Source organism: Vulpes lagopus, chromosome 3 (assembly GCF_018345385.1).
Source record: "Vulpes lagopus strain Blue_001 chromosome 3, ASM1834538v1, whole genome shotgun sequence".
In the NCBI taxonomy this organism is placed as follows: domain Eukaryota; kingdom Metazoa; phylum Chordata; class Mammalia; order Carnivora; family Canidae; genus Vulpes; species Vulpes lagopus.
Genome location: NC_054826.1, coordinates 160,220,617 through 160,245,138, shown reverse-complemented (window position 1 = coordinate 160,245,138; position 24,522 = coordinate 160,220,617). Strand labels below are relative to the sequence as shown.

Here is a 24,522-nt window from a genome sequence, read left to right as displayed (position 1 = left end):
AAACTTTTTTTTTTTCTTTTTCTCTAAATAGCATAGTTTGGCATCATTATCGTAAACATACCTATCAGAAAACAAGCAGCCCTTGTTATTATGTTAGTACATGCTTCTCAGATGCATAACTGAGGAAATAACTTTTACCTCCTTTTGGAATAGCACACTTAATAAAAAAAAAAAAGGTTCATCTGGAATTTCCAAATTCACCTTCAATTTCCTGAAAGGTAGTATGCATTCAATTTGCTTTCTAATTTATTATATTTGTTCAACCTTGCTTGTTTTACCATCAACAATCTAGGTAGCAGTTTTAAAAAGATTTGTAGAATTTTAGTATATTGCAAGTCCTTAAAGTGCAAGTTTTAAAAAATGTTTTGCAATTATTACATTAATTGCTTTGTAAGATCATGGCTTCTATTTTCTCAAAAAAAAAGGCTTATTTTTACTCTCTTCTACACAAAGAACTAGTGGGAAATACTTTTTCTGACTAGAAATAGGTCCATAATGTAATTAAAACTTCTATACTTAGAGACTCTTCCTTTAAGTAGTAAAAAAAGTTATTTAAAAATATTGAACCAAATAGCATTTCTTTTCCTGAATTTGTACCCATAGATTATATCCTTAAAATATAGCCAGCTATTGGAAGTGCCTCCATAAAGTTCAGTGAACACTTTTACTCCAGAGCAATTTTTGGCTTAATCACCAGACATAATGTTAAACACTTAATATATGGGCCTCATCTGGCCTAAGAATCTAAAAGACAGAAGAAGTTATGAATATTAGAAGTCTCTAAGTTAATCTTTGTCTTAATTTTCTAACTGCTGGAACAGCCAAGAATATAAGGAGAATATGGGCAGTCACTTTCTTGCATGTTGATTTGTATTTTATTCAATCAACTTTCCAACTGTTATAAAGTTCCCTAGTTCTGATTCTGATACATATAATAATTCACAAGCTGCCCCACACCTAAACATTAGGGGACGTATTCCCTATTATTTTTTAATACTTAAGAGAGAGGTTACAAGGGTGCCCGGGTGGCTCAGACGGTTAAGCCTCCCACTCTTGATTTCGGTGCAGGTCATGGTCTCAGAGTAGGGAGTTCGAGCTCTGCATCAGGCTCCACACTGGGCATGGAACCTAAAATTCTCTCTCCCTCCTCCCCCCCCCCCCCGCCCTTTCCCTCTTTCCCTGCCTCTCACACATACACACATAAACTTCTACGCTCAAAAAAAAAAAAAAGTAACTACTAGGTCTTGGTTGTCACCTCTGTATTGTTGAATAGTAACTATCCAGAAAGAAAGATTATCTTCTCTGAATTATACTTCAAGGAGGATGAGAGTGAAGGAGGCCATTTGGCACAGTGTGAAACCAAGTGACCCTTTGACCATGACAATCTCAAGAAAATGAGCCAAGAACAAGATGGTGGCCATTATAAAGCCCACTGTTTTGAAAATCTTCCTTATTCATTGGTTTCTTGCTAGAATATCATAGAGGCAATCTAAATCTAGGTTCCCACACTTAAGATCATTAAATAAGTTTGTTTTTATATTAATTTGTGACACAACGATACATTTCTAACTCTCTTCTTAAATATATGGAGCATATTTAGGTCACAATCTTAGATCAACAACGTTCCTTTGGGTCGATACATAATAATCCTTATACACAAGCTTAGTGTAAACGCCCAAAGGATACTGCTTGATTCAGTGTCCCTTTTGGGGGAACTTTTACACTGTTAGCCAAATCATCCATATGTGCACACGGGATGGACAGGCAAAGTACTTGAATGTCTGACTTATGCTTTGCTCCACCATGCAAAAGACTAAGGCATGACTGCCAGAAACCAGCTTGTTGCTCTGGCCAGCAGAGATGCCATATAAAAATAACTCTCCTGCTACACTCTCAAGGGAAAGACTTCCTAACCCACAGTACACCCCTAATAAAGGTACCACACAAGGTACCCATGGAGTGTCAGTAGTGTATTTCTTCTGGGTAAACTCTGAATGTCTTACTCCTCTTTTCTCCTTCCACACTTAAAATTGAGCTAAAACACAACCTTTTCTAGATTAAAGGATATAATCACCCTTCTAAAACAAATCCACTCCAATGTTCTGTAAGGTGGGAATAGGAAAATAGGAATTTGTTTCCATTTGGGTTAGAGACAACAGGCATGAGTTAGGCAGACATTTCAGTTTCGTTCAGAATATTTTCACGGTGGCTAGAGATTCATATTGTTGGCAATGATGCGTCTAACTCAGATTCAACTTTACTATGAATATAATTTCACTAAAACAAAGTGGGTTAGGTTATAAGGTTTCACAATTTTTATCTAGCAATGTTCTCTGTGGAACTCGTATAACATTAACATCTCTGTTTGTTATGGCCTTGAATCATACTGAAATATAGCTCCTAGGGAAACATTAATACAAGTTTAATCACAGTTGAGAACGCTGTCCACTAGCCTGAGCAGCTGCATAACCAGAGCACCATATTTACAAATTTAGTACCATATGCTGGTTAACTGCATCAATCTTTTTTTTTATGGTTAATTGTACATTTATAGTGCTTTCAAAACTTGCCTGAATATCCTTTACAAATACACGTTTATAAAAAGAAAGGCTATCAAAGTGCTGCAATGGGAAACAGCACACTGAGGTATAAAAGTTTTATTTAAAACACTTTTGGCCACAGGCTTTAAAAAATATGTGTGACATTTACACCTTGCTTTTCAGCTGGGAGACTATAGTCTATAAAGTATGAGTTCACAGAGGCTACTATCATCCAATGCCTGTCACCTTAGGTGGTACCAGGTTCTGGCTTTTTAGGAATGAAGCACAGAAATTGCACATTACTCAGAAGCATCATTTTCAAGTTACAAATGATCTAATTTACAAAACTTCTATTTAAAAATGAATGTCATTGGCGCTTTTCTACTCTTTCTGCTTCTGGGGAACTAGTTGCATCTTTTTCAGAGTTCCGTGCAGGGTTGGGGCTATGAAGTACGGTTTTCCTGTGGATCCATCATTTCCTTCCATATCTTCACCTGGGTATGCAGCGGCAAAAGCAGCAAGCAGCAGCAGAATTAAGTGTATTTTTTATAAATTGGAGAGTCAAACGGAAAAATCAGAGAAATCAGTGTTAGAAAGTCAAAGATAAGACAAATTATTAACGTTAAGTTGCTGATGCTGGACAAAGTAAGAAACTTTGCCCTCTGCCAGGAAGCACTGAAAGTTCCTAAATCCCACCAATGCCCAAAGGGGTTTATTTTGATAGTTTAAAGGTCATTAAGATCTTACATGCCATTTCAAAAGTATTATCTCTAAATCTGAGACTGTTCATTTCAGGAAGGTAAAATGCCACATCCTCGCAGATGAAGCCCAATAAAAAGTCAGTGATAAATGGAGAACAATAATTGAATTTCAGGGTTTAAAGTCACTTTTAGCGGTAGTTCACACTCTTAACATTACAGATGAAGAAACGGAGACCCAGGTATGTGAAATGATTCTCCAGAAGTCAAATGCTCTAGGGCAATCAGAAGGAGGTGAGGACCCAGCCTTTCAACACCTAGTGTGGTTCTTTTCCTACTTAACTATAAGGCGTCCTGTCTTAAGGGCATCCTCCGCTTGCACTAGAAAACTAGTGGCAGTGTTTCCCGATGTCGTGTAATCATGAATTTACCTTCCTGCTTTGCCTAGGCTAATAATAAAATGGTGGGGTGTTCCCTGAGCACACACCTATTGGGTGATTCAGGGAAAGCACCAGAAGGATGCTGAGAAGCAAAAAGAAGTTGGCATGGAATTAAATTTCCTAAGGATACAGTTTGCAGCAAATAATATCTATCAATAAGTATACAAGTATAATTTAATTCTATGTTTTCAGTAGTATATTGAAAAAGGTTTTGTTATTCATAGCCTTTATTATGACAAAGGAGAAGACATATACAAAACCATATAGTATAATCATAGATTTCTAAGATAAATCTAAATTATTTTTAATCCTTTTACAGGAGTGGGAATGTTTGGATTATTGACTTTAATTTTAAAGTTAGACCTCACGGTGAGCTTCCTCACAGATAAAATGAAAAGCTAGGGTGGGAATATGACAGACACTGAACATTTTTGTTCTTTCTTCCTTAATAATATTTCTATATTATATATAGTATATCTATATTGTTATTACCCTTGAGGCATTATTGAGGAAGCAGGTATGGATCACATTAATAATCATCTATGACACTACTTTTTTTTTTCCCCCCCTCATACTGGTACCAGAATTCTCATTGCCTTGTAGCATTAAAAAGATGCCACATTTCTATAAATGCAGTGTTTGCAAATGGTATTTTTGAAAACACCAGTTGTCTGGCAGCCAACATAATAGGTATAAAATATAATACACACGCACGCGCGCGCACACACACACACACACACACACACAGTCCCCACACAATCAGAATTTGGCTTCCAGCACCACTTAAGAAGAATGTTTTCCAAAGTAAGATGCTGCCCAAAAGTTTGTTCCCTGCCCAAAAGTTGGGGAGGGAGGGGAAATAGAATTTGGTTACCCTTGTTCTTTATTTTCAAAGACAAGAGTCTCCAGAAGAAAACTGTTCATATTCAACACACAATGTATTGAATAAAGCTGAAATCACATCTGGTCTTCAAGAAGTTGGCAATTATTAATATATAGGGTAGAAAACGTTTCTTACTGCTCAAATTTAAAATCCACATGATTTTTCCAAAGCTTCCAAAGACCAAAGCTAGTAGCTTCTCTGCATTTCTGAGATAAATCTTGAGTAACACTGTCAGTTACAAAAACAGGGAAACCCCAGAGGGGTCTCCCACTATTGCTATGATTAGATGAAAAAAAAAAAAAAGAGATCTTTGAAAATCTGAGACCACTGTCTCAGGCACTACTCTACATCTGTGCTTCTTCTTCCATCTCACACCTGAGCTGAAGCTTGTTCATGTGGCATTTTGTAGATGGCTTCTCCTACTAAACCACTGACAGTGGCACTCGAGGATGACTCGAACATTGGGTTGGGTTCCATTTATAGCCAGAGAAAGAGCTAACCAGTATGCAAAGTTCTTTGTCCAGTTATTGAAAATAATTTTTAAATGTTAAAAAAAAAAGCCTAATCATTTTCTAGGAGGTTTTCCTTGACTATGTCTCCCTACATTATCATCTCCTTTCCTGCCCTCAGTGTGAAGCTGGCCCTGTGAGTTATGCCAAAAAAAAAAAAAAACTGTTGTTAATTTTATACAAGTGGATCGCTCAGTAATGCCCTGTCACAGAACGTTTGCTTCTCTTAAGAGCAATGTCCGGAGAAATAATCTTTTAGAGAGTATTGCTGTAGGACTAACAATTTGTTCTTTTATCTTCTGAGCCTACTTTCTCTTGGCTGAAGGCAAGGGCCAGATCAAGATCCTAGGGCACCAGGTTCTCCAAGGCTTTTAAGGGGAGATACTAATAGAAAACCTATACATTATGAGTTATACCTGCCCCACAGAGGCACAGCATGTAAAGCAGTGATGAAAGCTCTTAAGAAGTATTTTAACTATTAGGATCAGAATTGATTGGGCTGTTTAATAGACATTCTCCTCGATGAATCTAGTGTGAATTGGTCATATGTGTCTCTGAAACCATTTCCAGCTTGGCTTTATCAGGATCTATAAAGGCTCTCCTTAAAGAGTTCCTGAAGTCTGGTCTCAAAGCCTAATTTTGTCCTCAATTCTGTTAATGATTGGATTCTGTTGTGCTTTATTTTTATAAATATGAAAATACTAAGAAATTTAAAAAAATAGTTTGATGCTAACACCATGCCATGGACCCTAAGGTTCATTTCAGAAGCCGACTCTCCTGTACTTTGCAAACTGCATTCTCTCACAGCTGTGAAGGTTTAAAGAGCATCTACTAAGCAATGTCTCTTTCCAAATAAACACCATTTGGTAGTTGCAGCCAGGCTGCAGCAAATGCACAAGCCAGCTAAGGACATGAGTCTTAACCTTCTTATCTTTCCGTTACTCTCCAAAGGGGGAAAACACATATACTGAAAACTTACAGAAGCAGATGAAAATTGTATCAATACACATTGCATAGACGCTGAAGAACCCATGTGCAACTAGGTAAGATCCAATAATGACTGTCTGTAAATGAGTAAAGAAAATGAAGATGTCACTTGCTTGTCCAGAAGAACAAAAATGCAGCTTTAAATGAAAGTCATGACGAGAAACTTTAAAGTACCCTATGTCAGAAAAGATTTCAATACAGAGACCAAAAAAATCCAGTGATAACACTTTTGGGATTTTGTACTGGGATTTAAGTGTATTCTATTATGCCTACCAAGTATATTCCAGATTTAGAATCCTGTACAACCGAGGCAGTAAAGCCCGAGAAACCTGTGCCTAGGTTTGAATCCCATGTCAGGCACTCACTGAACCTCACAGTGCCTCTCACCTCCTATAAAAAAAAAATATTGGTAGGTGAGGGGAGAATGTGAATAATAGTATTTATGCCACACGGAATGAGTGAGTGAATTAACTGCTATAGATACTGCAGGGCTCCTCCCAGCTGCTACATCTGTCCCCCAGTTGTTGGGAATGTAGGCCACTGATGACCAAGAGGCTTCCCTCACTAGGCATTACCCTCGTTGCAGGGAACTGCCTTCCCCAAGCCTACACCCCCCAATCCAGGGGGCAATCCCTGGCCAATAGCTGCCTGATGCAGTATACAGAGGCCTAATTCTTCTTTTAGAGCTTCCTGTGAATAGGTCTGAGGCCTCCCCTCTAACTGCAGCTTTTCCCCTTTGCCCATGCCTGCCGTCCTCACTTCCTTGTAACCAGGGTATCTCAGGAGAGCACTTCCTAATAAACCTTCCACATGCAATCCTTGGTCTCAGAGGTTGTTTCCAAAGAATCCAACCTAAAGCAGAATAAAGCTCAGCACAAAGTAGGACCAATAACATTAGCTATTATTTTTCTTATTTCTTTTACCTTGCCATCTCATAAATCAGTCAATATTACCCAGTTGCTATGAATGAATTGGGTCCTCTCAAAATGCCTATGTTGAAACCTAACCCCCAATATGATGATATCTGGAAGTGAGGTTTGGGGGAGGTAATTAGGACATGGGGGTGGAGCCCTCATCAGTGGGATTAGTGCCCTTATAAGAGGAGACAGGAGAGGGGATCTCTCTCTCTACCATGTTAGGATACAGCGAGAGGAGGTGTCCCTTTGCAAACCAGGAAGAGAGCTCTCACCAGGAACTGACTCTGTGGGCACCTTGATCTTGGACTTCTCAGCCTTCAGAACTGTGAGGAATAAATTCTTGTTTAAGCCACCCAATCTAAGATACTTTGGTATAGAAGCCCAAACTAAGACACCAACTCTTACCAGCAATGGTACCCAGTAGTAATTTAAAGATGTTGGTCCTTCTATAATCGTTGGCAGTCTTTGTGTGAAGAGTAAGAAGGCCAGCATGCCTACATTAGAAGGTAGAACATGTATATTATGTATTTGCAAAGGAATATTGGGGGTTTTTTGTAGCAGAGAAGTTTTTCAAAGTACCTTCCAAACGTATTATGCTTATTATTAGTACTTACCTATACATCCAGCAACTAGAATTTTTCCCAGGATTAGTACAAAGTCTGTAACTTTATCCATAACTGCAACTCTAAGAGTCAGAAAAAAGAAAGTTTAATGCTGTGTTTAGATGGTATTTGTCACTTTAAATTTATGAAAGTAAATAATTCACGAGCTCATTTTGATATGTCTTAACTGGAATTTTTATTTCACCTTTGTTAAATGCAAGAAATGAAGGTAGACCCCAGAAATGAAGTTCTGATTTATTTTTGATGAAATAAACAGAAGATGGCTTTGTGGGGCTATCAGGCACTATTGGTTATGTCAGTCTATATAAAGCCTAAGACACCCCTGAATTTTGAGAATGTTACATTTCTTCTCTGGTTTTGCTCACTCAGACTCTGTCAATTTGGGGTGGGGGAAATGGTCGGCGACATGATGTTTGTATAGAGAATTTTTTGAGCAGAAGGGGTAATGAAAATCAATAAAATGCCAGAGTGTGAAGATGTAGATGGATCATGGAAGCAAGATTCCAAGATACAAAAAGAAACAGTATGAGATAAAAGGTTTAAATTAAATTGAAAGATAATATTCATGTCTAATAAGGCCACAATCAGTTTAAATAACAACATGTGAAATATGTGATGCGCAAGGTTCACCAAATTGTTTTTTTTTTTTTGCAAATTCAATCTGATTACTTACTTTAAAATATTTCTCATCAGCAGATTGAAAGCATCTCTTGCTGACCTGCAGAAGTTTTTGCCATATATTGCAATCTGAGGAAAACAATTATTATTCTGGAGTCAGTAACAGACTCTAACAAGGCCAACAGACAATTCAATGACAGGAACATGAATTAATTCTCTTATCACCCAGACAACTACTTTCATTCCTCTTTCCAACATTTGGGTATGTGGGAGACTTGGGAACTGTGTAACGTCAATTCTGCATAGCTGTCAGGGGTGTTGACAATTAGGTGTGCCTCAGATGCTAGATGCCTGTAAACTCCATGGGAATTCAGAGGTAGATCTTCTTCTTAAATCTCAGGATATGGCTTCTGTCTTTGAAGTGTTTTGGCTAGGATTCATTGTGAATGGGTTATATGTTGCAGCATTCACATTAAAAGTTATTTTCAGGAATGTTCCCTCTATCCCCTACACTCTGAAGAGTTTTGATCAGGAATGGATGCTGTATTTTGTCAAATGCTTTCTCTAAATCTATTGAGAGGATCATATGGTTCTTGTTTTTTCTCTTGTTGATATGATCTATATCACATTGATTGCTTTATGAATGTTGAACCAGCCTTGCATCCCGGGAATAAATCCCACTTGGTCATGGAGGGAACATTCCTCAGCATCTTAAAAGCCATCTACGAAAAGCCCACAGCAAATATCATTCTCAGTGGGGGAAACACTGGTAGCCTTTCCCCTGAGATCAGGAACATGACAGGGATGTCCACCCTCACAACTGATATTCAACATAGTACAAGAAGTCCTCGCCTCAGCAATCAGGCAACAAAAAGAAATAAAAGGCATTCAAACTGGCAAAGAAGTAGTCAAACTCTTCCTCTTCACAGATGACATGATACTGTACATAAAAAACCCAAAAGCCTCCACCCCAAGATTGCTAGAACTCATACAGCAATTCGGCAGTGTGGCAGGATACAAAAGTCAATGCCCAGAAATCAGTGGCATTTCTATACACGAACAATGAGACTGAAGAAAGAGAAATTAAGGAGTCAATCCCATTTACAATTGCACCCAAAAGCATAAGATACCTAGGAATAAACCTAACCAAAGAGGTAAAGGATCTATACTCTAAAAACTACAGAACACTTCTGAAAGAAACTGAGGAAGACACATAGAGATGGAAAAATATTCCATGCTCAGGGATCGGAAGAGTTAATATTGTGAAAATGTCTATGCTACCCAGGGCAATTTACACATTTAATGCAATCCCTATCAAAATGTCATGGACTTTCTTCACAGAGTTGGAACAAATCATCTTAAGATTTGTGTGGAATCAGAAAAGACCCTGCATAGCCAGGGGAATATTAAAAAAGAAAACCAGAGCCGGGGGCATCACAATGCCAGATTTCAGGTTGTACTACAAAGCAGTGGTCATCAAGACAGTGTGGTCCTGGCACAAAAACAGACACATAGATCAATGGAACAGAATAGAGAATCCAGAAGTGGACCCTCAACTCTATGGTCAACTAATATTTGACAAAGCAGGAAAGACTATCTACTGGAAAAAGAACAATCTCTTCAATAAATGTGCTGGGAAAATTGGACAGTCACATGCAGAAGAATGAAACTAGACCATTCCCTACACCAGACACAAACTCAAAATGGATGAAAGATCTAAATGTGAGACAAGAATCCATCAAAATCCTAGAGAACACAGGCAACACCCTTTTTGAACTTGGCCACAGCAACTTCTTGCAAGATACATCTATTAAGACAAGGGGAACAAAAGAAAAAATGAATTATTGGGATTTACACAAGATAAAAAGCTTCTGCACAGCAAAAGAAGCAGTCAACAAACTAAAAGACAACCTACAGAATGGGAGAAGATATTTGCAAATGACGTATCAGATAAAGGGCTAGTTTCCAAGATCTATAAAGAACTTATTAAACTCAACAGCAAAGAAACAATCTAATCATGAAATGGGCAAAAGACATGAAGAGAAATCTCACAGAGGAAGACATAGACATGGCCAACACGCACATGAGAAAATGCTCCGCATCACTTGCCATCAGGGAAATACAAATCAAGACCACAATGAGATCCCACCTCACACCAGTGAGAATGGGGAAAATTAACAAGACAGGAAACCACAAATGTTGGAGAGGATGCGGAGAAAAGGGAACCCTCTTACACTGTTGGTGGGAATGTGAACTGGTGCAGCCACTCTGGAAAACTGGGTGGAGGTTCCTCAAAGAGGAATAAAAATAGAGCTACCCTAGGACCCAGAAATTGCACTGCTGGGGATTTACCCCAAAGATAGAGATGCAGTGAAATGCCAGGACACCTGCACCCTGATGTTTATAGCAGCAACATCCACAGTAGCCCAACTGTGGAAGGAGCCTCAGTGTCCATCGACAGATGATGGATAGAGAAGCTGTGGTCTGGTCTATGTATACAGTGGGATATTCCTCGGCCATTAGAAATGACAAATACCCACCATTTGCTTCGACGTGGATGGAACTGGAGGGTATTATGCTGAGTGAAATGAGTCAATCAGAGAAGGACAAACATTATATGGTCTCATTCATTTGGGGAATATAAAAAATAGTGAAAGGGAATAAAGGGGAAAGGAGAAAAAAAAATGAGTGGGAAATACCAGAAAGGGAGACAGACCATGAGAGACTCCTAACTCTGGGAAATGAATTAGGGGTGGTGGAAGGGGAGGTGGGCGGGGGGTGGGGGTGACTGGGTGATGGGCACTGAGCAGGGGCACTTGACAGGATGAGCACTGGGTGTTATTCTATATGTTGGCAAATTGAACACCAATAAAAAATAAATTTATACAAAAAAATCTCCATATTCCCCTTAGGAAATAAGTAAAACTTTCAGTTAGGTCTTGTTGATGCCCACACATTCTCTAAAAATATGTAAATCCCAAAATTAGATATTTTTTCTCAGAGTGAAATATAGACTAAGCTCTTCTCCTACTAAACTATGCCAAAGCCACACAAAATCTTTTCAGTCCAGCACACTTAGAAATTTCTAAGGTAAATAATACCTCCCTCCTTAAAAAGATATTAATGGTAATAATGAAATACAGTTAAGATTATTATCTCAACCAGGAAAGCATAGCCCTGAATCATGCATTGGATTCACAAATCCTAATATCGACATGATGATAAATTCAACTGCACGATGTAAAAAGTATTAGAGATGGAAATGTACACATGGTGTTTGGGCTTGCAAAGAAGAAATTTAGTAAATAAAAAATAATCTACTTACCATAACATAGGCATTTCTGTTAAAATACTTTATCACATTTTCCAAACACCAGAAACAGCATTTCAGGCAGCATTGTAGAAATTTAGATATGTTGTTCTGGGCGTCTATGAAAATGAAATATTCAGATCTATTAATGATTTAATTAAAAATTAATTTTAATTTTGGTTATGAATAAAAAAATTTGTAAGTAGGCTTTTAAAAAAATTTGGTCAAATGTATATGTAAAACTTATGATTTTAACCATTTCAAGTGTACAATTCAATTGTGTACAATACTGTGCAATTCAATTCAATCCATTAAGTGCATTCATACTCTTATCCAACCATTATCACTATCCATTTCTAGAACTTTTCATCATCTCAAATAGAAACTCTGTGCCTATTAAACAATAACTCCTCATTCTCCCCTTTTCCTAGCTCCTGGTAACCTCTATTGTACTTTGTATGAATTTCATCTTCTGAATACCTCATATAAGTGGAATGATGCAATATTTATCCTGTTTTGCTTATTTCACTTAAAGTTTTCAAGGTTCATCATTTCATTCCTTTTTAGAGCTGAACATTCCATTGCATGTATATATATGTGCACATTTTGTTTATTCTTTTATCTGGTCATGGAAATTTGGGTTGTTTCTACCTTTTGGCTACTGTGAATAACGCCAGTATGAATACTTGTGTGCAAGCATCTGCTTGAGTCCCTGTATTCAATTCTTTTGAGTATGCATCTATAGAAGTGAAATTGCTGGATCATATGGCAATCCTGTTTTTGACTTTTTGAAGAAGCACCATAATCTTCTCCACAATGATAATAGCATTTTACACTGCCACCAGCAATACACAAAGGTTCTCAATTTATCCTCATCTATGTACACTTGTTTTTTTTTTCTTTTTTTTAAAATAGAAGCCAGTCTAATGGACATGAAGTGCTACCATTACTACAATTCTGATTGGCAGTTCCTTAATGAATAATACTGAGCATCTTTCCATGTGCTTATTCACCATTTGTGTATCTTCTTTGGAGCAACATATATGCCAATCCTTTGTAGAAAGGACCAAGATGGTGACATAGGAGGCCCCTGAACTTCCCATCTTCCACAGATGCACCTAAAGTACAGCTACACATTGAACAATTTCCTCTGAGAAAAAAAATAAAAAAAACAGAAACTAGCTGAATGACTCCTACCACATCAGGCAACTGAGAAAATGACCACAGTGAAATGGATACAAAAGGCCGAGACAAACGAGCTGTAATTATAGTATGGCACAGAACCATACTATAAGAAAGATAACCCCAACTCTCAGCCTCTTCCTGAGGAGTAAAGGGTTTGGATAGTACCTATAGGATTCCAACTTTTAAGGCTCCCGCCTAAGCGACAAGCCCCCAAAACTCTTAGCTCTGACTTCCAATGGAGTTTATAACCACAAGTCTCACAGTAGTATAGAAAACAAAGAAGCTAGTTCTTTACATGCCAGCACTCACTGTGGCTGACCTCCTCAGGGATTAGCACAGAGAAAGCATGAAATAAGATGTCCATCTTCTAGTCTTTTCCTGGAAGGGGGCAGACTAAATGCTTTACAACCCACTGCCTGAGTGTCTGGATTTTCATTTGCACATGTCTAGGTGCTAGCTGCAGTCCTTCATAGAGTTGTCCAGGGGAGCTAGTGGGCACTTCTACTACTTTCTCCCTCTAGCTTACTCCAGTTTTAAAATAAGACCACTAATTCCTCTTTGGAAGGAGATTTTACACATGCCTACTGCCCTAGCTTTTGCAGCTACTGCCTAAGGGATGGTCCACACCTTCCCTGGCTCTGATGGTAAATGAAGGTTGCACTAAAAAGTCCCACAGGGCTAAAACAAACAACTCAGTTTTTAAGTGGCGTAGGAGCACCCTCCTCCAATCCCAGCATGGCTATATACCCTGGCTCAGTGATGAAGGAATAGGCAAATATCCATTTTCCAGTTTCTCTGTAAAAAAGGCTTAACTAAACACTTTCCCAGCTGCTGTCTAAGTGTCTGGTTTCTAATCATCTTGCATACAGGTTCTGACTGTGATCCTTCCCTTTGGAACACTGAGAGGTCTTGGCACATACTCAACTATTGGGGATCATTAAGAATAACTGTGATGGCTAGGATAATTACAAATGCTTGAGAGCCCTAAAGCTTGAGCTGGGCTAATTGATGAAATTCATCTCCTACGTGAGACCAGTCTGTCAAGACTGTGAGAAGTGACTATTTTACCTAATGCCAGGAATCCACCAGGCAGTCAAGAAAAAAATGAAGAGGGGAATATGTTTCAAACAAAAACCAAAGTAAATCTCCAGAAACTGATGTTTCAGAAGTAAGTGGTCTACCTGACGGAGTTTGAAATAATGGCTATAAAGATGCTCATCAAGGTCACAGAAGCAATGCATGAACAAAGTGAGAATTTTGACGAAGGGACAGAAAATAAGAAAACATTAAACAGAATTTGTAGAACCAAAGAATAGAACAACAGACTTAAAAAGTACAATAGAGGGTTTTAATCAAGCAAAGGAAAGGATCAAGCAGAGGAAAGGATCAACAAACTCAAAGACAGGGCAGTAGAATCCATCCAATTAGAGAAGTAAAAAGGAAAAAGAATTGAAAGAGTGATGGATTTATTGAGCACCATCAAGCAGAGCAAAATGGAGGTCCCAGGAGAAGAGAGAGAGAAAGGGATACTAAGTTTATTTTTTTTTTAAATTTTTATTTATTTATGATAGGAACACAGTGAGAGAGAGAGAGGCAGAGACACAGGCAGAGGGAGAAGCAGGCTCCATGCACCGGGAGCCTGATGTGGGATTCGATCCCGGATCTCCAGGATCGCGCCCTGGGCCAAAGGTAGGCGCCAAACCGCTGCGCCACCCAGGGATCCCGATACTAAGTTTAATTGAAGAAATAATGGCTGAAAACCTCCCTAATCTGGAAAAACAGACACATTTAGATCCAGAAAGTCTAAAGAATTCATACTGAAACACATACAATTAAATTTTCAAAAGTCTAAAGGCAGTTAAAGGCAGAAGAGTGGCTTTTTACCTTTTTCAGGGTAAAAAAAAAAGTCACAGAAAAGTGACTTTTCTGCAGAAATGTGTAGGCCAGAATAGAGTAGAATGACATATTCAAAGTGATGAAAGAAAAAAATTGCCAAGCAAGTAACTCTATGTGGCAAAATTGTCTTTAGAATTGAGGGATAAAGTTTTCCAGACAAAAGGTAAAAGAGTTCATCATCACTAGATCAGCCTTACAAGAAATGTTAAAGGGAGCTTCTAAAGCTGAAACAAAAGGGTGCTAATTAGTAACATTAAAATATGTGAAAGTATGAATTTCACTAGTAAAAAAGTAAATATATAGTTAAATTCGGAATAATGGTGGCAGGTAAATCACAACTCTAGTATAAAGATGAAAATACAACATATTAAAGGTAACTATAAAATCGAACTTCAATTTTAAAAAAGGATCAGAGCATGGGGAAGTCAGACCAAAGTGCAGTTGGGTCATGGAAGAGAAAATGGATATTAGTAGAAAAAGTGGTGACTCCACTTAAGGTTGGTAGTTTAATTAATAATGTCACAATATTAATTTCTTGGTTTTGACACAAATACCATGGTTTCATGAGATATTAAAGGGAAACAGAGAAGAGAGCAAAGGAACTCTATATTTGCAACTCTTTTGTATATCTAAAAGTATCACAAAACAAAAAAGCTTATTTAAAAAAAAGTGAAAGGAGAGGAGCTAAAGGAAGAAAGAAAATGGAATATAATCAACTCATTTTCTGTCCATTTTTCAGAAAGGCAAAAGCACACAGCAGTAAGAACTCTGGTTTATTCTGGAGTCACCACTTTATCATGACCTGACAAAAGAGTTTCCAAACCTCAATTCCTCTATTATTATAAAATAATAATACTTACCCTCAAAGATTCTCATGAGTTTTAAATGAAAAACAGAATGTAAAGTGCTTAAAGCAGTGACTGCCAACTGCTACACTTGTATTCATTTATAGTGTTGCAATTTATCTTTAAAATTGACTTTCCAGAAAAAAATAAAAATAACTACAATAATTTGTTAATAGATACAAAATATAAAAAGGTGTGAATCGTTTCATCAAAAACATTGTTAACATGAATGTGGGGAAAGTGTAAAAATGTAGAGCTTTTGTACACATTTGAAATTAAATTATGAGCTTAAAATAGACTGATAAAACTATAACATATTTTATGTAAGATATAAAACAGCCAGGAAACAATGAGCAAAATGGCAAACTAACTCTATATTGATAATGTAAATGAACTAAATTCTCCAACCAAAAGACAGAGTGGCTGAGTGACTTTAAAAGAAAACCTCAACTATAAGCTACCTACAAGAGTCTCACTTCACCTTTTAAAAACACATATAGAATGAAAGTGAAGGATTGGAAAAAGATTTTTCATGCAAATGAAAACCAAATAAAAGTGGGAATAGTTATATCAGACAAGATAGACTAAGTCAAAAACTGTAACATGAAGGTCCTTATACAATCATAAAGGGATCTATTCACCAAAGGAATTTAAAAATTGTAAATATTTATGTACCCAACATTGGAATACCTAAATATATAAAGAAAATATAAACAGATATGAAAGGAGAAATACATAATAGTAGAGGACTTAAATACCCCACTTTCAACAATAGATCATCCAGATAGAAGATCAAAAAGTAAGATTGGACTTAAACTATACATTGATCTAACAGATTGGACATTTACAATACAGTCCATCCAAACATAGAAGAAATACACATTCTTCTAAAGTGTCATATTATGGAACACTGTCTCGGATAGATCATATGCTAGATCACAAAATAGGTCTTAATAAAAGTAAGAAGACTGAAATCATATCAAGCATCTTTTCCAACCACAACGGTATGAAACTAGAAGTCAATTACAAGAAGAAAAGTGGAAAATTCACCAGTGTGTGGAGATCAAACAACATGCTATTGGACAACCAGTGAGCTAAAGAGGAAATCAAAAAGGAAATCAAAGAGTATCTTGAGACAAAACTGGAAACACAACATGCCAACATATGAAATGCAGCAAAGTAGATCTAAGAAGGAATTTCATAGCAATGAACACCTACATTAAGAAAAACAAAAGAGGGCAGCCCTGGTGGCTCAGCAGTTTAGCCCCACCTTCAGTCCAGGGCATGATCCTGGAGACCCGGGATCGAGTCCCACGTCAGGCTCCTTGAATGGAGCCTGCCTCTCCCTCTGCCTGTGTCTCTGCTTCTGTGTCTCATGAATAAATAAATAAAATCTTAAAAAAAAGAAAAACAAAATATCTCAATTTAACTTTACACCTTAAGGAAGTAGAAAAAGAAGAACAGACGAAGCACAAAATTAGTATAAGGAAAGAAATGGCAAATATCAGAGTGGAAATGGATGAAATAGAGATTAAGAAGACCATAGGAAAGATCAGTGGAAATAACAGTTGGTTTTTTTAAAAAACAAAATTGACAAATCTTAGCTAGACTAAGGAACAAACCTCAACAAAATATTGGCAAACTGAATTCAGCAGTAACTAAAAGGATTATATACCAAGATCAAGTGGATTTATCCAAGAGATGCAAGGATGGCTCAACATATGCAAATCAATAAATATGATGCACCACATTAACAAAATGAAGGATAAAAATCATGATCATCCTGGTAGATGAAGAAAATTCACTTGACAAAACCCAGCCTCCTTTCATGATAAAAAAAAAAAAAACTCAATAAAATGGTTTTAGAAGGCCTCAACATAAGAAAAGCCATATATGGAAAGACCCTGGCTAACATACTCAATGGTAAAAAGCTGAAAGCTTTTCCTCTAAAATCAGAAACAAGCCAATGATGTCCACTCTTGCCATTTTTATTCAACATAGTACTAGAAGTCCTAGTCCTAACAATTGGGCAAGAAAAATAAAAGGATTAAAACAGGAAAAGAAAAAGTAAAATTGTCTTTGCAGATCACATGATATTTATAGAAAGCCCTACAGTCCACCAAAAACAAAAACAAAAACAAAAAACTCTATTAGAGCCAATAAATGAATTTAGTGAAGTTGCAGGAAAGAAAATCAATATACAAACTCAGCTGCATTTCTATATAGTAACAACTGACTATTGAAAACAGAAGTTAAGAAGACAACCCCAGGGAAGCCTGGGTGGCTTAGCAGTTTAGTGACGCCTTCAGCCCAGGGCCTGATCCTGGAGACCCAGGATTGATTCCCGCATCAGTCTCCCCACATGGAGCCTGCTTCTCCCTCTGCCTGTGTCTCTGCCACTCTCTCTCTGTCTCTCATTAATCAATCAATCAAATCAATCTTAAAAAAAAAAAAAAAGGAAGACAACCCCATTTACAACTGTATCATAAACAAGAAAATACCTAGAAACAAAATTAACTAAGGTGGAGAACTACTTGTGCATTGAAAACTGTAAGCTATTGATTAAATAAAGATAAATAAAAGAAAAATACTCTATGATCATGGGTTGGAAAAATTAATGTTGTTAAATGTCCATAATACCCAAAGCATCTGCAAAATCAGTACAATTCCTATCAAAATTCCAATGGCATTTTTCACAGAAATAGAAAAAGTAGTCCTAAAATCTGTTTGGAACCACAAAAGACTCTGAATAGCCAAAGTAATTGTGAAAGAAGAACAAAGCTGAAGGTATTACATTTCCTGATTTCAAATTATATTATAAGGCAACAGTAATCAAAATATAATAGCATTGATAAAGAAATAGACACATAGAAAAAAAGAAATAGACACATAGATAAATGGAACAGAATCAAGAAGCCAATAATACACCCTTGTATATATGGTCAATTAATTTTCAAAATAGGAGTCAAGAATATATAATAGATAAAGGTTAGTTTCTTCAACTCAATGATTCTGAGAAAACAATGTCCACATGCAAAAGAATAAAATTGGATCCCTATCTTATATCACACAAAACAACTCAAAATGGATTAAAAGATTTGAATGGAGACCTGAAACCATAAAACTCTAGAAGAAAACACGGGGGTAAGCTCTTTGGCATTGGTCTTGGCAATGATTGTTTGGATTTGATGCCAAAAGCAAGGGCAATGAAAGGAAAATAAACAAGTGAGACTGCATCAAACTAAAAAGCTCCTGCACAGCAAAGAAAACCATCAACAAAATGAAAAGGTGACCTATGGGATGGAAGAAAATATTTGCAAACCATATATGTGATAATGAGTGAATATCCAAAATATATAAGGAACTCCTAGAACTCAATAGCAAAAACACTAATAACCCAATTTTAAAAATAGGCAAAGGACCTGCAGACCTTTTTTTTCCAAAAAAGATATACAGATAGCCCATAAGTACAGCAAATGGTGCTTGACATTACTACTTATCAGAGAAATGCAAATCAAAACCACAATGAGGTAGAGGAGACAAAAGATAAGGATGTGGAGGTGAAGATGTGGAGAAAAGGGAACTCTTGTATACCATCGGCGGGATGTACACTGGTGCATCCACTGTGGAAAACAGCATGGAAGTTCCTCAAAAAATTAAAAACAGAACTGCCATTTGATTCAGCAATTCCACTTCTGTGTTTATATCCAAAGAAAATGAAATAACTATCTCAAAGACATATCTGTACTCCTGTGTTCACTGCAGCATCATTTATAATATCAAAAGTATGAAAACAACATGCACTCAAGTGGATCAATGGATAAAGAAAATGCGGTACAGATACACAATGGAACATTATTCAGCTTTTAAAAAGAAGGAAACCCTGCTTTTGCAACAACACAGATGAACTTGAAGGGTATGATGCTAAGAGAAATAAGCCAAACAGAGAAAAGCAAATAAACATGATATGATACTCCTATGTAAAATCTTTAAAAAATATTGAATAGAGAGCAGAGTGGTGGTCACTACAGGCTGGGGGGTGGGGGAAATAGGGAAAGGCTGGTTAAAAAAAAAAGTATAAACTTTAAGTTATAAGATGAATAACACCTTTGGATCCAATGTATAACGTAGTGAATATAGTTGATGCTACTATGCTGTATAATTTAAACTTGCTTGTAGAGAACTTAAGCACTCTCGTGGAAGGAAGAAAGGGAAGTGGGGACAAAGGGGGGGAAAGAAAAAAGAAAAATATGTGAGATAATGAACAAAATAAAGTACAAAGTAGAGCTTGTAAACTATACATGTTATGTGTAAGAATTTATGCTGATGACACCCACATTTATATTTTAAGCCTGACTCATCCTGAGCTCCAGACTTGAAACTGCCCGACGTCTCCACCACGCTCCTCAATATGAACACACCAGAAACGGTTTTTCATCTCTTCTTTGAAATTTTCTTCTTCTAGTTTCTACATCTTAGCACTACACACTTTCTCTCTCTTTCCTTCACACCACTGCTCCTCTTCCCCTCCACCCCTCTCCTGCCCCGTATCTCATCTCTCACAGCAAGTCCTGTTGGCTTCTCTTTCCAAACATATCCCTAAATCCAGCCACTTCCATCCTGGTTACCCTAGTCCAGCTTGCACTCGTCATCGTGTTTCCCTCAACTCCTTGCCCCACCCATTCTCTTCACAGAAGTCAGGAAGCCTGAGAAGAGATGACTTCTGGAGTCTTACCTTTAAGACGGCGGTCCAAGTACTCTAGGACTATTTTAAACATTTGAATTAATGCAAGAAGTAAAGATCCAAATGCGAGGGACCCTGTGTGATATCTGGGCAAAGACAAAATGAGAATCAAAGTTAAAAGATCTTTACTATAACGAAAAGGATGCTACAATTTTAATAGGTAAAAAGGGTCTCCAGAAAGACGGGAAAGAATTTCTTATGCTTTCTTATTCAGGTTGATAAAGGTCCTCATAGAGGATTTTAAATGATTCACATCTCTTTTGCTCTTCATCTACAAAAATGATACCAATAGCCTTTCATCATAAAATACAACGTTTGAGCTAAGCAAGAGAGAGACAGAGCCACGTTAATTCTTAATTTTTATTGTGGTGCCCTCCTCTACTACTTCTCTTCAGTTAGAGAGGCTTTTAGAAGGATATTGGCCCGGGCAGGGATTGTAAAAGCTGTGGCTCTAGAAGCAGACAGAGCCCATGGACATCCATGAATCTTAAATCATACCTCTGACCTCATTTGTAACTTCGCCACGTGAATCATGAAGGCATACGATTGAACCATAAGCACACTAAACCTAACTGGGTAGATAGAGGTACGATTCAACGTGGAACTTACCGTATGGCTCGTCCAAATGCAGTAAAAAGTGGATATGGTGGGATGTCATCGGGTTTTCTGAAGGCCCAGTAATAAGAAGCAAAGGCACCAGCAAGGGCACACTGACCCAGTGCAATGACAAAGTTTATAAGCCAGAAAAAGACAAATAGATTGAACATCTGGAAAGTAGGGACGTACTGATGGTACAGGCTCTTTCCACCATAGAAAGCAAAGTTACACTGAGCCTTAGGGCAAGCTTTGGCAATTTCAGTCGTATTAAAAATCTGTACTCAGGAAAAAAAAAAAAGACAATAGAGCTAATATGAAGTGCCATTCCAAGATAACACCTTCCCTGACTTCTCTCCTTGTGTAGCCCCAATTGCATGTCCTCCTTTTCTCCCATTAGCTTCTGCTGTTAGTCCTAGGTTTGGTTTTTTTTTTTTTTTTTTTTTTTTTTTTTAGGATTTTATTTATTTGAGAGAGAGAGAGCATGAGTGCAATTAAGGGGAAGGGCAGAGGGAGAGGGAAGCAGACTCCCCACACAGAGCAGAGAGCCCAACTCAGGGCTTGATCCCAGGACCCAAGGATCAGGGCCCTCAGCCGAAATCAAGAGTTAGCCACTTAACCAACTGAGCCACCCAGGTGTCCCTGTTACTCCTATTCTTCTATCCCACCACTTTATATCATTCCTTAATGAGCTCTAGAAAGTATCTCATTTTCCATCATATGTTCACCACTCTGCACCCACTAAAATTTCACATTTACTAGTGTTGTTGTTGACCACCCCTGCTTCTTGGGCATGTGACAGGAACAGATGAACTCGGGAAATAGTGGTTTCTCTTCATTCTGCCCACCATTTTCAGTGCTCTACTGCTAACACCGGACCCGCCCTTCCCTTCTCAACAGTGATCCCCATTAATGTCTCTATTTCAAAATGATTTTTACAACTGCTAGGTGAAATGTAGTAGAGTTCTATATTGAAGTAAGTAAGAGAGAGAGAGAGAAAGAGAGAGAGTCTTTGACTTACCTCTGGGTTACAGGTTGTATTTTCATGTTTGCATTTCCCTTCTGGGGCTATGACTTTGTATATAGGTACCCCTGACGTAGCCAAGTAACTGGGGTAACCTATTAAGGATAAACTATTTGCTGGTATATTGAAAGTAGACAGACAAAAAATAATGCAAATAACTCAAAAGTCCACGGAGAGATAACTTCAAAAAACTTCTAACCTTTTAATAATTTATACATTTTTTTTTCAGACCTGGAATAACACAACATGAGTCAGCTGCACTGAGTGGCCCCTTCACAATAAAATACAAAGGAATTTTCTTAGGTTATTGCCAAGAAGAATTACCATATGTGAAGACAAAATAAAACACAATCTACCACATGGCCTATCTGGTGCGGGGTGGGGGGTGAATTCAATCAGTAGATAACCTTTTTTTAGAGCTCAGCAAAAAAAAAAAAAAACAGAAAAATAAAAAACCTTAAGGATGTTCCTAGTCTTCTCAGGATGGGAAGCACTAGACACAAACTCCTGGTTCTTGAATAGTAGAATGAACCTGAGGTTTAAAGATGTCAATTACCAAAGGATACATTGCTATCACTGCCCAGTAGGCAATACAGATGGAGATGAAAGTGAAAGTTAAAATTGGATAAATTAATGTAGTAGGGATGTATCCAATGGCTCTGAAATAAAGCAAATATTTGAAATTCAAAATTATTCAGAGATATAACTTCTTAATTAAATCTTTATCTGTTAAACTAAATTTTTAAATTGGCTTTTAAATTTTACTTATGTGTTATTTTCAGGAAAAAACCATACAGAAACTTGGGAGGAACTTTGGGGGAACTTCTGACGGGAATCACATATAAACATTAAAAGAAGGCCTCTAATTTACTAAAAACAACACAAGTAAAATTTAATAGCCAATTTAAAAATTTAAAATTCTTTAAGAATATGCTAGAATGATCAGCAAAAAAGAGCCAGTGGTAATTACCACCATTCTTAGAATGAATTCAGTCTAAAGCTTATTTCTCATACCAATTAATTCCAGCTCTTAGTTGCCCTTGAAAAAAATGATCAACCTGTCACAGTTGTATTGGCCCTTTACACACACGTGCGCGCACGCACACGCAGAGGTGTAACAGTGGGGCAAGTTACAGTGAATTTCACAACATCATATTAGTTAAGAAAAAACCCCAGCAAATCAGTAGTTTCCAGTGACTAATGATAGGGCTGCAGTTACAGGAAGGCGAGAGAGAGTTTAACACACTGCTTGTTAACTATTTAAACCATTGGATTCAAGTGGCACTGTTATTATTATGGAAGACAATTTTGTTAGAATAATCCTTACAGACTACTTAAAATAATGTGGTCTTTGATCATTAAGAACTTAGTTTTTAATCATTCTAAGTAGAATGCATGGTCTGTTGGCTTATAGTCGTTCTTTTCATATTTCTTCCATCCATTATTCAAAAGCTTAAAGTATTATCCTCAAGTGACCTTTTGGAATAGTTTAGAAACTAGGAGGTGTCATTACCTCCTAGCATGAGTTTTAGTGTTTATTTTATAGCATTTTTTAAACGAAAATGGCTCCAGGTATAACGTGTTCTGAATTAAGAGCCATAGTCTGGTGCTCCTAGGATCAATTACTCTATTAGCAAATTTTGTCACTCTAATTGGCTTTATAGAATTATGATGATTTGAAGTTTTGCAAATGATCTCAACCATCAATATTGTAGGATTCAGTATGGGAATAATACAATATATAATACAAGGTACTTTTATATAGCACTTTATCACTTACTTTCACATGTTATTCTGACATACGTTTGGTGTTTAAAAAAAGTGCTAATACATGGACTACACAGGTTTGAGCCTTATTTCATCCTATGATAATTGAGGTTTGGGAACACTGAAGGATTTGTCAGCATGACCTTTCTAATAAGTGGCAAAGTCTGAACTTCAGTCTTCTTGAATGGAAAGCAGATTTCTCTAACAAGTCTTAAAGGGGAAGTCTCTGGACATGTACACAATAGGCAGTGACTGATGTACATTATGTGAGTTTCTCCATCAGGGCCTTACTTGCTCCCTTCCTTCAGCAGGGTAATGGAGATGCGGATTCGTTCCCTGAGGAAGATCAGCATGAGGATGATAAACACTTCAAGAATGCAGAGTATTATCACTTTAAACAGGAAAAAAAGAATTAGTGTGTGATATACAAATCAACCCCAAAACACAATCTTTCTCTGCAAAAGTTGAGGGCTGAGTCTCATGGTTATTTCTGCCAATTCTGACACTCCACAATTTGGGCAGTGCAACCTCTCCAAAAGTGCCAATCTTAGAAATTCACTCTCAAACCCTCCAAGAAAGGCCAAGAAATCTCGATTAAAACATTTAGCTACGGTTTGAGCAACTCAACTGGTCAGGCTTCATTTCACCTATTGAAACATTTCACAACATTCGTACACATGAGAGAAGGACGGACGGCTGCAGGCAGCTCTATTTTAGGCGTTTTCACTTTCACTTCATTGAGTAGGAGAATTATTACAGAAGAAACTCCTTGAGCTGTCACTGTGCACAATGCCTCTTCAGTAACTGGCCTTGCTGACTGACGGGGCAGGCTCTTGATGGCCACACTTCTACCCATCACGGCTACCCTTGATGGAATCAGGCTGTAAACCCAACCCTGGTCTGATAAAAGTCTCAGAATTAGAACTAAGGGAATCTACTTCA

General features: G+C 37.4%; 1 protein-coding gene across 1 annotated transcript in view; it reads right to left on the bottom strand.

The window, feature by feature from the left end:
* Positions 1-24,522, bottom strand: part of SLC44A5 (solute carrier family 44 member 5) — a 110,814-nt gene that overhangs the window by 1,627 nt on the left and 84,665 nt on the right. The window contains exons 11-20 of the mRNA XM_041749495.1: positions 23,872-23,971; positions 22,380-22,472; positions 21,811-21,898; positions 20,805-21,067; positions 20,187-20,281; positions 11,541-11,644; positions 8,271-8,344; positions 7,589-7,659; positions 7,380-7,468; positions 6,050-6,134 (exon numbers count right to left, since the gene is read on the bottom strand). Coding sequence (XP_041605429.1) covers positions 6,050-6,134; positions 7,380-7,468; positions 7,589-7,659; positions 8,271-8,344; positions 11,541-11,644; positions 20,187-20,281; positions 20,805-21,067; positions 21,811-21,898; positions 22,380-22,472; positions 23,872-23,971 — 1,062 coding nt within the window. The remainder of the gene's footprint in view (positions 1-6,049; positions 6,135-7,379; positions 7,469-7,588; positions 7,660-8,270; positions 8,345-11,540; positions 11,645-20,186; positions 20,282-20,804; positions 21,068-21,810; positions 21,899-22,379; positions 22,473-23,871; positions 23,972-24,522) is intronic.